The sequence below is a fragment of the Typopeltis vanoorti genome, chromosome 3, assembly GCF_054136105.1.
Source record: "Typopeltis vanoorti isolate ZY-2024b chromosome 3, IOZ_Tvanoo_1.0, whole genome shotgun sequence".
NCBI lineage: Eukaryota > Metazoa > Arthropoda > Arachnida > Uropygi > Thelyphonidae > Typopeltis > Typopeltis vanoorti.
In genome coordinates, this window is record NC_143551.1 from 125999632 (window position 1) to 126014504 (window position 14873).

The 14873-nt window shown below is 37.4% G+C and overlaps 1 protein-coding gene across 1 annotated transcript in view; it reads right to left on the reverse strand.

Moving 5' to 3' along the window:
• Positions 1 to 14873, reverse strand: part of LOC150108543 (KICSTOR complex protein SZT2-like) — a 1022772-nt gene that overhangs the window by 21417 nt on the left and 986482 nt on the right. The window contains exons 61-62 of the mRNA XM_090390485.1: positions 13918 to 14121; positions 2098 to 2166 (exon numbers count right to left, since the gene is read on the reverse strand). Of these exons, the coding sequence (XP_090246611.1) occupies positions 2098 to 2166; positions 13918 to 14121 (273 nt within the window). The remainder of the gene's footprint in view (positions 1 to 2097; positions 2167 to 13917; positions 14122 to 14873) is intronic.

Here is a 14873-nt window from a genome sequence, read left to right on the forward strand (position 1 = left end):
TAAAATAATCACTGAAAATTTCTATTACATCATTTAAATTAAGGGGATATTAAATCCCACATCGTTTCAAAACCGAATAGAAACTCAAAGATTGGAATCAGAGAATTTCATGCCGAATATAGTAAACTATAAAGTATCGGCGATCACTAGCGCGAGCTAATGCAAGTGACCCTAGTACGTAGTACAATACCGGACAACTCATAGCAAAGGTGGTAAAGTTCTGATCGCTATTCTTAGGTATTTTCCATAATGTAAAACACATTTCCTAGGAAATGTATGCTGTTATTACATTATGGTGGGAGGTCACTACCCAGACCAGTTTCAGCCTTTTTTGAGGCTTCATCAGTGAGTAGCTAGACCAAAGCTTTGGTTTCTATTACATCTTTCACAGATGTGACCATGTTCCACATCCAGCAACTAAAGTTAGTCTTCCATAATCACCCTTTCTTCTATTAGCAACTGTAGAATTCTCTAGGATTTTGCTTTGCTACTTCAATCAATCTCTTTTTTTATGCTAATTTCTCTTTCTTCACTATTCTCTTCACTTTCCTAGCCTGTGCATTATACTCCTTATGTTACTGAGGGATACCCTGTTCTTTATACTTCCCTTCTTAACATTCTTTTTTTTTCAGAAGTTCCTGTATAATTATGTGATTCATCCATTTCACCTCTACTTTATTTATTCTCCTAATCTGAGGCATACAATCTGATACTTCCATAAGTGATTTTGAACCAAGTCCCAGTTGATGTGTCTGAGACTTGGTTAAGGAAACAGATGACATGGTATAGATGTTATTTCCTGCTTCTAGTCAACTTCCATAATTAACTTCCTGTCACTCAGTAGTCTCATCTGCCAAAATATTTCAGAATGACCTTCCTCCATATTTCCTGGCCTATAGCAACACCCACTTGATGTCTAATATTTGTACTCATCTCAATCTCATATCAAATGGTCTCAAAGTCATTATTGTCTTTTCCAAAACCATCTACTGTATCAAGGCCACAAACTCTGCTTCCTTAATCCTAATACTTTTGCAATGGTGATAAACATAGTAGTTTGCCATCTCATCCCCCTTCCCTTTCTACAATTGTCATCCCATCATTCTAGTCTTTGACTTTGTTACTTCCATTGAGGCCATTCTTGTCATGCTGTGTTCATCATTTTATCTCACACAGATCCTGATATCTTTCACTCACAGTCCTACCACTGAATTTTTTTTCCCTAACTGACTAAGCACTCTTTTCCTCTCATCAACAATCTACCTAGCTTCATACTGCCACTCTCAATCAAATGCAGACTATCTGCAACAAACAGCTCTCTCCTACCAAATTTACTCTATACTTCCACAAACTGAAGTCTTCTCTTTCTGCACATAGCTATCATAACATTCATAATTATTTCTCTTCTCCTCAGTTCCCTTCAATCATGCCTTGTCAATATACTCATAATTCTCCTTGCCACACTCTTCTGCTTCACTTTTCTAGCAACACTCACAAATCCTGTGCTACTTCATTCAAGCTTCCTCGAAAATCTTGTTCCTACCAGCACAGTCATCTCTACAATTCCTCTCTTCTACTCAGCCTCAGTCGCTCCTCTTATTGCTGTTCCTCTCAACACTTGTTCCATTTCAAATCGTTCACCACAGACTTTGCGTACAACACTATGCTACTTTCCATGATTCCATTGCATTTATTCATCTTTACTGCTATACTACCGACACTTTCCTTCTTACATCTTGTCATCTGGTATATGAATTTATCACATTGCATTGTTTTTCATACATGTTATGCACAATTATTATAATTAAAAAGCTCTTCTGATTTTGCCATTGATTCATTAAAATTGCTGATTTTAATAATGCATGCAGTAATTTCTCTGACATTCACTATCTATTAACATTTTGCATTTTAATAATTATGATGGAATTAGTGGTTTTTTTCCCACTCCTTGATTCTGGTATTATTAACTATAAATGCAACACATTTACATACAATGAAGTTTAAATAGGGGGTAACAATGAAAAACTGAAGCATATCAGCAAGTTTACTATACTTTTCTGATTTGATGACAATACAAACAGGAAAAGAAATACTTACAGCATCTTTAGTATGATGGCGGATAGTCAGCAGCATAAAAAATTCTGGGCATTTAGAATATGTCACTGTCTATAAAAGTTGGATATAATGTTAAAAAAACTTTTAATAATTCTGTTCTAAATTTTATAACAGTAAACTACAGTAATTCACAGCAAGTTGAAATTGTTAGTGCTCTTTTTTTTTTTTTTTTTAGTTACACTTATACAATTACAGAAACACAGAAAAGTTTTAAATACAGGGTATTTCATATTAAAGTACCTCTATTCAGAGCAATCTATGGAGAGAGAACCAGTATATGAAAATCCCTCAAACTTGGTGGGTACCTTAACCAGATCATGGGGAAGAGATTTTGACAAAAAAAAATTTTTTTTTTTTCAAAAATTACCAATAAGAGAAATATGGCACTGTGAGTGGGAAAAAATTACATTAAATGTGAACCAGATGGTATGTGATTGTGAAATAATTCGGTCAATAATGACAAATGCAGTTATCAGATTATGTTTAATTTGTTCATTTCATAAAATAACGCAATACAAAAAACACATCACATAGAGCTAACATGCTTCAAGGAGATCTGGATGATCATTGGAAGTGATGCACAAGGTATTGGTCTTTGTGCAGGACCAATAGCTGATATTGACATTGTGCACTGTTTACAGTGGAACACAACTGATCAAAAGGTTTCCACAGACGATGTTTGAAATTTTTTTTTTTTTTTTTTCTAATCTGCTAGGTAAAGAACTTTGCCCTGACATGCTGCTGAGGTAACAGCAAAGCCAAAAGTCACAGGGGTTAAGGTCTGGTGAACCAAGTGGCCATTTTATAGAAAATGAGTGACTGGTTACTCTATCCTCTGTCATAATGGTATGAAATGTTGACACTATAATTGTTGAAGTTCACATCACATGTGAGGAGGTGCTCCTTGCATCAATAACACTGTGTTTGGGCATTCTCCTTCATGTAGTTGCAGGATGATGAATCTGCTCAAGCAAACCAGACCTGTGACCATGCAAGGTTAATGAACTTGGCAGTAAATCCTATCGGTAGTGTGACCTTTAAGTGAATGTAAGGATTGTTGAAATGCACGGTGATTTTCTATAACCCGGATGTGTCAGTTTGAGTGTTTAGTGTTCCACAAACATGAAAATCCAACTCCATGCCTGCAAGAAATGTTCTTGAATGCTGGCATCTCCTGTTTGCAACATCTTATGCAAAGTTCTTCATTAAAAGAGACACATTGCTGAAACACTGCATCTGTGAGATAGAGGTTGAAATGAGTGAGGGAAAGATCATTTATGAGACAAACTGCTTTCTTCTAGACAGCATCAAGAATTTTTAAAGAGGTTTTAGGTACCATCCCCAAATGTGTGAACAGTATTCTAAGGACAGGCAGATTTGTGATTTGTATAGGATTAGTAGCTTGGTGGGCGTAAAACAATTTCTTAAATGGTAAACAATGCCTAGTTTCTTAGAAGCTGAGGAAGCTACTGATGTGATGTGTTTGTGCCAAGAGAGATTGGATGTAAATATAACTTCAAGGAAAGATAGTTCCTCCTGTCTGGTGATGTATGTGTATTACTGAGGATGAGATAAGGTGAGCTGAGATCCCTTTTGTGAAAGAAAAGGCAGGTGTTATATCGATGCTTTTCGATGTTTTATATATGATTTATGCTTAATTAGTTGTTTACTTAAATCTATCCTTTCTTACCTAAAACCTTATACAATCAAAATCCTACCTGCTGCTCTTTTGTTATATATTCACCTTTCGTTATTTATTCTTTCTTCTCTTACTTTTATCTTATTCTTATATCTAGGATTGTTTCCTCTTCGGATACTGGTGAATTTATATTTTGCTGCGCCAGCCAGTATCCTATAGTAGAAAAGATCCTTACTCAGGGAGACAATACTAGATTCTTAGCTTTCTTACAAGGTATCTTATTTAAACTGCCGTATAGATTCAGATTATTGCAGTCGTGACCTAAATCTATATTTATATTCACTCTCTAAATCCTTCCCGCCAAAATAGGTTCTATTTTTTATAAGTGGTAATTTGGAATCGTAATCAGGCAGGACTCAGGTTCAGGTAAATATGACATGTTTATTGGTATATCTAAAACACAATACAAATTTCATACACTCAATTATGCTCAATACTAAATAAAACTTGAATTAAGAGGTTAACACCTTCTAAATTAATTAAATCTTATAAAGCATGCTAAACACAGTAACTGCATATTGGGATAGATAACAAATGATATGAAGTTAAGCTAAATACCTTTCAGTAGTATTACTCGCAAGAGAAAACTAACAAACATTCAATGTTACTGAGATACTAAATTCTACAATTCTTATGGCATCAAGTTAATCCTATCACATACAAAATTACAAAAGATCTCTTCCAAACAATTCTTCTTACTCTCAAAGGAGGTTAACTTCCTAAATAGAGACTGTCCACAGAGTTCTTTAGAATACAGTTCTTAATTTTACATTCGTAAACAATCTTCTCTCTTCTAATGAACTTTCACACAAAATTAGAGTAATTGCACCTTACCGAGCCTTTTCCGTATCATTCTGTACCACGTGTATGTCTGGATACTTCTCATCTATTAGCTGTCCATACGCCAACGTAGGGATCATGCTATCTTCATTCCTTCTGCCAAAAACAGACTCAAATCTTTGCGTTTCAGGAACAACTCGATGGGACTTTTCAGCGATGGCTTGATTCTGCTAGGACTGGAATTTTTACCTTCAGCTTTGCATAGAATCCTACTTCATTTTAAGAACGCTCGCAGTCCAACATCCTATCACAGACTCCCCCCCCCCCTTACGCGAAACTGCCTGCTAACTTCCTAACCACCAAAACAGGAAAACGTTACGCTCGAGAGAGAGAGTGTCTTCCGATACGGGCTCAACCGCTTATATTCTTCTATAGAGTGCCCTCTTTTCTCAGTCCCCCTTTTGCACACGGCCCTTATCTTTTCACCCCTTTGGGTTCATCCTTCGCTTTTATGACGCTGTTATACTTGGATTCACAGAATACATGGCAACGTAAGTTTCCGAGTAAGCTATAGCCGCTAGCGTTACGCTGTACACGCGTAGCTTTATGCCTTCTAGGAATTATTACTTAGCAACTTTTTAGATGACTCACAGTAAACTTTACATAGCTTAAGTGAGGCTTAAATTTAAATCAGATTATCTCTCTTTTTAGACATACTTAAAAATGAAATCTTAATATAATCACATCAGCTTAAATATAAGGCACCTGAAATAAAGAATACAAATTTTACATAAAGTGAAGAAGTTTCACTTTTAATTACAGCTGATGTGCAGGTATTTCTCTTTGTCAGCAAGTTTTATATGTTAGATTCCAAATGAATGATTTCTTTCCAAGATTCCTTCATTTAGGATCTAACACAGGACAGCATTTTGGCAGCATTGAAGGTCGCCATCAGGGTATCCTTGGTCCACTGAAGGATGGTATAGAGATCAGTATTGAAGGTACTGGTTGCAGATGTTCTTGATATAGGGATGTCTGGAAACTACACAATTTGTCCAAGTAGTAGGATGAATGAAGCGTGCTATCGTCGGCAAAGCTATGGACAGCATTTGTAGTGATTGCGATCAGGTCATTTATGTATAAGAGAAAAAGGATAGGTGACAGAATGGAGCTCTGAACTCCAGGATTGGTGGCGAAGCTCAAAGAGAGGGTGCCATCCACTACGACAAGCAGTGAATGACCAGAGAGGAAGCTGGCTGTCAGTTACATAGGGTGGCAGGTAAACTGAAGGGAGGAAATTTGCAAAACAGGCCCTGATGCTAAACATGATAAAAAGCCTTGGAAATGTCAAGGGCGATAGCACACATTCCTCTGAACCTTTCCATGGCACATGTTCAGTGGTGAGTGATGTAGGATAAGATATTAGCCATGAATCTGGATTGGCGGAATCCATACTGTTGGTTGCTAATTAACTGGTAAGCTTCCAGGTAGTGAAGAAGTTGACCATCGATAACAATCTCCATTATTTTAGAAAGGATTGAGGTGATGGCAATTGGTCAGTAGTTAGATGGTAGGCTCCCATTTTTGGAATGGGTTGGATATATGTTAGTTTCCATGAGATGGGATAGATGCCAACTCAGTACAGAAGATTGAAGAGATGATAAAGGACAGGTGTTAGCTCTCAAGCACAATGCTTGAATGCAATAAGAAAGATGCTATCAGGAACAGACAATTTTGTAGTTTTCAGGTTGTCTAATATTCCTCATATGTCTTTCTCCTGAAAGTCAACAGGCCTATGATGCTCAGTTGCTATTGATGATCGAATAGAAGGAGGTGATTTGCCTTCTTTGTCTATGCAGAAGTTAGAGGAAAAAAGTGTTGCTAGGAGGGTAGCTTTTCTTTGGGTGCTGTAACAGTGGTGCCATCTAGATAGGTGAGAGTTGGGCACACAGGTGAGCAGAAGTTGCATGTGATGGCTTTTATGAAGTTGAATTTGGATTTGCTGATAGTTGATTTACAATCATTACATGCTTCTACATAGGCTGAGTATAAAGTTTTAGTTCTAGATGCAAGCCACCTGTGGTAAGCTGAGTTTTTTCCTTTGATTGCTTTCATATATCTTCTGTTGAACCAGGGCTTGGAAAGTGAACAGAAATTTTGGATGGCATGAGTTGTGAATGCCTTCATGCCCCCGTGCATGATTTCTGGGACTTGCTCAGTGCAGATATCTGGGTCAGAATAGTGGAAATAATAGTCATGCCATGGGAAAGATGAGTAGTAATAGTAGTAGTTCCGGAGATCACCCTCACTTTGTGCCTTTGAAGTGTCAAAGGACATGAGGTTGGGTGTGGTCAGAGGAGGGGCATTCTGTGAAACTAGAAACTAGTACAAAATTGTAGTCTGAGTTGCTAAGAGGAGAGGTAACCTCTACAGAGTGTCGGAAGGAGAACTAGTTAAAACAAGATGAAGAGTTTTGTGAAAGTGGAGGGGATTATCTGGAATTTGGGTAGGTAACTTCATGATTTGTGTTAGATCATTGCTTATAGCAAAAACTTCTGCATTACATCCAGTTTGATAAGTAGTGTTGGAGAAGGGGAGCCTGTTGGAGTTGTGAACATTCAAGGTCACCCAGGACGATGACTTCGCTGTTTGATCGAGTTTCACAGATAGTACGGTGAAGAAATCTTTGTGGTTTTCAGAGTTTGGAGACTGGTTGATGCAGCGGATGAATGTTATTAAGTGGGGCAAAGAAACCTGCAGCCAGAGGAAAGCAGGGGATTCTACATTTGTCTAATTGTCCTGCTATGGCATGTGCACTGCATGAAATTACAGTATTCTTGTTTGACTGCTCAACAATTGCAGTTGCAATATCTTCAGACATTTGCAGCATTTCATTTTTATGCCCTCTTCTTGGTGGGACTGTCAAACTGCCTGCCTCTTCCAAATGACAAACCACACATTGCACTGCATTTAGTGTCACTGGGCCTTTTCACAAAGTCTTTAATCATCTTTAACCATGAAGTACTGCTGCAGTATTTTCCCCATTCTCATAAAGACACTTAAAGGCAAATGCAGGCAAAGTGAGACCCATTGTGGAAGTTGAGTGATTGTAGAGCCAAGTCTTGCTCCTTCATTTCTGTCACCTTACAGCTCGCCTGGTAAGCAAAATTCACTATCTTTTCTTGCTCACAGCATCATATTTACCTTATTGCTAATTTTTTGAATTATTTTTTTTTATTGTCAGAATCTCTTCCCATGATCTGGTTAGGGTACCCACCAAGTTTGAGGGTATTTTGTGTACTGGTTTTCTCCACAGATGGTGCTGTAGAGAGAGAGAACCAGTACACATAAAGAGAGAACCAGCACCTACTTCTGGATTCGAGCTGTGGAAAAATTTGGAGAAACTCGTGGGTTGCTCTTGACATTTCTACAGCAACTGATTAGGTTTGGTAGAGCCTACTAAACAAATTACCATCCTATGGTCTTTCTTCCATCCTCTGCATCTAGATTGCCAGCTTTCTCAAATGTCACTCACTGTGAGTCATGGCAAATGGTTTCCTCCCCTCAGATTTTTCCACCAGTCCAGGAGTACTCCAGTGCTTTGTACTGTCTACTTTCTCTCACTCTTTTCCTCCTGTATATAAATGACCTGTTCTCATTGGCTTCAAATCCTATCCACATCTTCGCTGATGACATACACTCCATTTTCCTCCTTTTCATTTCACAAACCTTGCATTGATTAAGTATTAGAACCCTTAAGATCTACCATAACCAATGTCCTAAACTCTGATCTTGCTATAACACAATGGGGTTAGATAACCTTGTAGACTTCAATGCCACCCTATCTTATCTAATTTCTCAAAAGAAAGATCTTAGGACCTTTCCATAACATTCGATAATACTCAGGCATCCAAACACAATCAGATTTCATTTTTTTGGATTGACCTACACATCCAGCCTTACCTGGCACAAACACATTTCAAGCATAGTTTGTGTAGCTGTCAAAGAACTTGGTACACTTTTCTGCTCAAGGCACTACTTCTTACCTGTATAACTCAGTACAAATCCCAAATCTGGCCAACCATGGAATACTGCTCATGCATTTAAGGTGATGCACCAAAATCCTCTCTAAGCTTGCTTGATTCTATCCAGGAGAGAGCAATAAGATTATTAATATCTTTGATGAATGTTCAGTTTCTGCCTTATGCCTATTCTAAAGATACTTTTGTGAACAGTGCTCTACTGAAATGGTCACTATCATTCCTCTACTTTCCTACAAAACAGTAAGACTGGACTATAAATGGGTGTTGACCAGCAGTTGCTAGTCAACACCTATTTACAGTCCAATTACAAAAACTTGCCAAACCAACCACCTCTTTCATTCCATCCATCAATATTCTTTGGAACATCCCCTTTCGTCTTCCTCAAAGACTATAACCATCTATCTGAACAGCTGATTCTTATTAACCATAAGAATCAGCTGTTCAGCCAAAACCTCCAATATCTTTAAAAACAGGTGTCTTAACTGTCCTGTTAGACTGTACATTCCTATTAGGCTGTGTAATCCACTTAGATACTTTAAATGTCAGAAATACTGACATGCCCAAAATGTCTGTTGTGGCTCTAACATCTGTAGATGTTAGAGCCACAACCTGATGCTGTAGTAAATCTTGCTTTGAAAGAAAGCAAATTGTATCAACTGTCAGGGAGATCATCCAGCCTACTCCACTGCATGTCAAAGGCAGTAGGATGAAAAAGAAATACAAAAGGGAAAAACAGAACAAAATATATCATATCAGGACACAAAGAGGAAGCTAGCCACCACCATTAGATCTGTCCTCAAATCCTCTTATGCTGAGAAGGTGATAGCAACTCAATACTGAGTTGCTATCACCATTGGGAGCAAATATTGAGAGTCAAACTCCTATGTCAATTTCACCATGCCTGAACTTCATAATTGCAAGTGCTTCTTTGTGGAGCATATCCATTGTATGATCTATGGTCTCACTCCTTTATGAGGAATTACTGTAATTGGTATTCCACTCACTGATGCTGATCTGAGTAGTTTTTCTGAGTGTTGCTGACATGACATTTCAACAAGAATATCAACAGAATGTAGTTTCTTAACAGTTTTGGAAGATCTTGCTGGTCCTTCCAAGCCCTTTGAATAAAGAAGGGTGACATTTTCCCTACTGGCTTTTCAACTTGTTGCATGAATTATGATAAACACTGGTCGGTTAGTATTAGTGTCAGATGTCTTTTTGTTGGTGTCAGATTTCTTACTGTTGTTATCAAAGGATGCATCTATGGTATCAGTACTTAGCTGGGCCTTGTGAGAGCCCTGAAATATTTGAGGATGAAAGATTAATACTCAAGGGATTTTTTTTGTTTGGCACTAGAGTTTCTGCCCACCTCAGAGCCACACATGGATGACACTGGTGATTATCCCAGATGCTATACCAGCACCATGACAAGCCTTGGGCCACCGTGACATAGGAGAATTAATGGGACACTGTTGACTTGCAGATAAGCCCATTAACTGAGTGATCCTGACTGGGTCATCCAGGATCTGCTTGTCTTGCCAAACCATGCAGTCCAACCAAAGAACATCCTAACGGATGTTCCTTGGTTGCACTGCATGGCAAGGTGTTGGATTCCAGTGATAGTGATTTGGAAGAAAAGATAGTAGAAAAGACTCAGGAGAAGTAGAGCAAAGAATACAGAAAGAAAAAGAGAATGAACAAAAAAAGTCAGAACTATCCCTGGGAGGTCCTGTCTACCATGAACAGGTGCCAAATGTGTGTGTGTGGGGGGGGAACTTAGATGATGGATACTTAGATGTTACTAAAAGGGGGTCTATAAAATTAACACAAAATAATTTTTTAATATATGACAAACAGAGAGAGAACTGTGAGTTGACTCTGGAAGTTGTGTAAGAATGTGGTTAATGCAGTAGTTCCCAAAGTGTGCACCGCAACGCCCTGGGGAGCCATGGCTTCCTCACAGGGGCGCCACGATTACAAAATTTTCATAATTTTATTTCCATTTTCAATTCAATGTGATAGGATGTGACATCTAGAGGACCTGGTGCAAACCAGTAACTCACTTAGTAATAACTGGTTGCAGAAGCCTCTACAAATAGTTACTAGATGGCGCTCTACAATAATTAAGTTTCTCGATTGTTTTAGTAGTTTCTCGAACTTTCTCGGTACTTTGTGTTCGTATATAAATAGCTGTCAGTTTCGCGTGGTCTTAGTGTTGAATTAGTTTTCGGAGATTGTATCAACTGAATATTGTTGTGATTTAGTCAAGTAAAGTTTTTGAAGTATTTCTTCTCGTATATATTTTTAAAAATAGATCGGTTTTTACTAAACAGTAATAAGCATTGTGAGAGAGAAAATAAAGAGGGCACACCGTCAAATAGTGGCAAGAGTGTGAAGAAGCATAAATATTGAAAATATGATGATAGTTATTTGGACTTTGGTTTTATATCGACAGAAGTCAATGGTGAAGGGAGGCCGCAGTGTGTACTGTGTATGACAGTTTTGGCACCAGAGTGCATGCTACCAAGTAAGCTGAAACACCATTTAGAAATCAATCATCCCAGCATAGTTAGTACATCTCGTGACTATTTTACCAGAAAGTTAAGAGTTAAATCAACAAAAATGTAGTTTTTATAAGCAGGCATCAATACTAAGTAATGCTTTGCTAACATCTTACAAGGTGGCACATAGAATCACAAAATATGAGAAGCCTCATACCATCGCAGAAGAACTCATTCTACTGGTTGCTGTAGATATGATGAATATTATGATCAGTGAGTCTGCTGGGAAGCTGCTTTCAAAGGAGCCTTTGTCCAATAACACCATGAGTCACAGAATACAGCACATAGTGGTGTATTCTGCGACTGAGGATCAATTAATTGAAAAAATAAAAGGGAAGGAATTTGTGTTGCAGCTGGATGAGGCCACAGATAATAATAATGATGCTCACTTGATTTGCTATGTACAGTTTATAGATGGTAATAACATTGTAGAAGACCTTCTCTTTTGTAAAAGTATCACTGCTGGTGCCAAGGCTCAAGACTTGTTCGAGATCCTTGATACTTTTATATCCGAAAATAATTTGAAGTGGACTAAGTGCGTTGGTGTCTGTACTGATGGTGTTTGTTCTATGTTCGGCTGTTATGGAGGATTGCAGGCACTTATTCGAAGCAAAGCCCCTGATGCAATGTGGACACATTGCGTTATTCACAGGGAAGCGCTCTCGTGTCAAAATATCTGAGTCCTACATTGAACCAAGTCTTAGAATATGTAGTGAATGTAGTAAACTTTATAAAAACTCAGCCATTGAAGACAAGGTTTTTCAAAAAACTATATGAGGATGTGGGATCCGAGCACAAGTCTTTGTTGTACTACAGCACTTCGTGATGCCTCTCTCGTGGTAATGTTTTGTCTCGTACATTTGAACTGCGACAGAAAATTTATATTTTTCTTAAAGAGGAAGACAACAAGTATACCGAAAATTTTGTGAATGAAGATTTTTTGGTAAAACTAGCATACTTATGTGATATTTTTGAAAAGATGAATGCTCTGAATCTCTCCCTGCAGGGATGTAACATGCACCTTTTAAAGTCGATTGAGAAAATTTCAGCTTTTATAAAAAAACAAACTATGGAAAAGAAAAATGAATGAAGACTGAGGCAAAGAATGTTTCCCCTTGTTGCAGCAGTTTTTGACCTCTAATGGAGTTGATTTCTCTCGAGGTATGAAATCCGTTTTTGAAGAACACTTATCACAGCTTATCGCTTGGTTTGAGAAATACTTTCAAAATGATAATATCGATAAATTTGCATGGATTCAAGATCCATTTAATGTCAGTGCTCCATCTGAATTTACTGCTGCAGAAGAAGAGAATCTTATTGAGTTGTCTTGTGACAATACACTGAAAACAAAATTTAACAGCATGGAATTAACTGAATTTTGGATATCAGTAAAAGATGAATATCCCCTTCTGAGTGAAAAAGCTCAGAGAATTTTAATTCCATTTGCAACTTCTTATTTGTGCAAAGCTAGATTTTCAGCGGTCGCTTGATAAAAACTAAGTATCACGCGAAAATCAATGTGAAGAAGAAAATGAGGGTGGCTGTATCCAGTTTAATTCCAAGATTTGAGAAAATGTGCAGTGATCAACTGGCTCATCCATCTCACTAATGATAATTAGTTGAATTTGTTCAATTACTTTTTTTTGTGTGATCTTAAATACGTGTTTTATTTATTTTTACCTAACCCTTTAATTAAAAAAAATTATTCGCTATTTTGCCAAGTGTACTTGTTAGAATTTGACATGGGCACCTTGGGAAAACCTGGATTCAGCAAGGGCACCGAGAATCTAAAAAGTTTGGGAACCACTGGGTTAATGAGTGGAATGGATTACCATGAGTAGTGGTGAATGTTCTGACAGAAAATGAGTTTAAGGAGAGGTATGTAAGTATTGTATGTATAAAGGTTAGTGTGGGTCTCCTGAGATGAGTCACCTAACTTTATGAAGATAGTCTGTTATAATAATAATACTGGAAGAGCGTTAATAGGGATATACATCTCTCTCTACAGATGATGCAAAGTTGGGGAAGAACTACGACAAGTGAAGCTGACATTAAACTCTAAAATGAATTGGGTAGGCTGTCTGGGAAGGAAGATGACTGGAGAATATCAATTTGATATTGCTAAGTGTAAAGTTTTGCAGATTGGAATGCAAGGACAGAATGCTGTGTATACATTGTTGGTTGGACATACTGAAAGTGATAAGGGAATTAAAGTGGTAAGGAATCTGGGAATGATGGTGGAGAGGAGCCGAAATTTAGAAGAAACATGCAAATCTTAAACGGACAACATAAAAGATTACAGAAGTGATAAGGGTGAGGTGTAAGCATTGCTTCAAAAGCAGGGTGATCAGTGGAATGTACTGCTGGAAAGCGTGTGGGGGAGTGCTAAGATAGAAATCATAGAGAAATTCGATGCACACTATAATAGGAATTAAGCTGGCTTAGAAGATCCTTACATGGTCTAATGATAATAACTGAACTTATGTAGAAGCAAATCAAATTATTGCAACTATACAAAAAAATAAATTTGGTGTTAATAAATTTAAATAAGATTTCTGTGTAGCAAATTTCATCAAAATTCAACAAGGAGTTTATGAGATGAGATGCAATGTATAATGGATAGACAGAACATATCTATAATAGTATTAAGTGAAATAAAAGACAAAAATTCTTTTCAGCATAAATCTTGAATTAATTTAAGTTCATGTATACTACTTACAATATAGCTGATATTTCCATCAGGAGAGGTAAATTGTCGATGACAGTCAGTGTATTTATGCTTAAGAACCATAGCCAGTCCATGATACCAGGAAATGGGCATATTGAGAAATGAAGTTAAATTCGGATCTATGTCATCCAAGGACATCATCGTAACTAGATTGAGAAGTTCAGAAAACTCAGCATAGCTCACAGTTAAACCAGACTAAAGGAAGGGGGAAAAAAGAACAAAACTAAGGAAAGTATAATTTAAAAAAAAAAATGCATTAAAAACAAGATTAGCTCATGCACTATATCCAATGTAAGTAAAAAAAAAAATTTGCTAATGCCTTTTATTTTCCAAAGGCATGACCTAATTATAAATAGCTCAGGGCTAAATGGCATGGTCATTTAGCCCTAACTAACTTTTGAAGGTAGGAAGAGAAGCTAATTTCCACCCTTAACCAATCAAATAGATGGCATAAGACCATCAATGATTTTTTTATAATAAATAACCAGGGAAAAAAGTATGGCAGACAACTGCTGCTATTTTATGACCCTTAAACATAATGTACTTTACTGTCAGAAATAGTGCGAGTAAATTAAATTTTTAATCCCACAATTCAAGAAAATCAACTGTAATTCTAGTTGATTTTCTTGAATTGTGGGATTAAAAATTTCAGTTTCCAGGAGGGGAAAACCCTACTTGCCTGTGCCAGACATCGAATAACTTGGGAATTTGATGAAGAAAAGAAAAAGTGCTCAAGTTGATGACTAAACTTATAATTATTTTTCTTCATACAGCTTAGCATTATAAATGCAAATGTCATTTCCACAGGGGTACTAGGCCAATTACACTGGCCTGCTTTCTACCTGTTCTCTGACAAGAACCAAACCATAGGTCTGTGTATTCTGGAGCTTGTCTGCTGCTTAGGCAAGTGAAGGCTTGGAATGGCTTGATGACTGGGTGGAGCACAG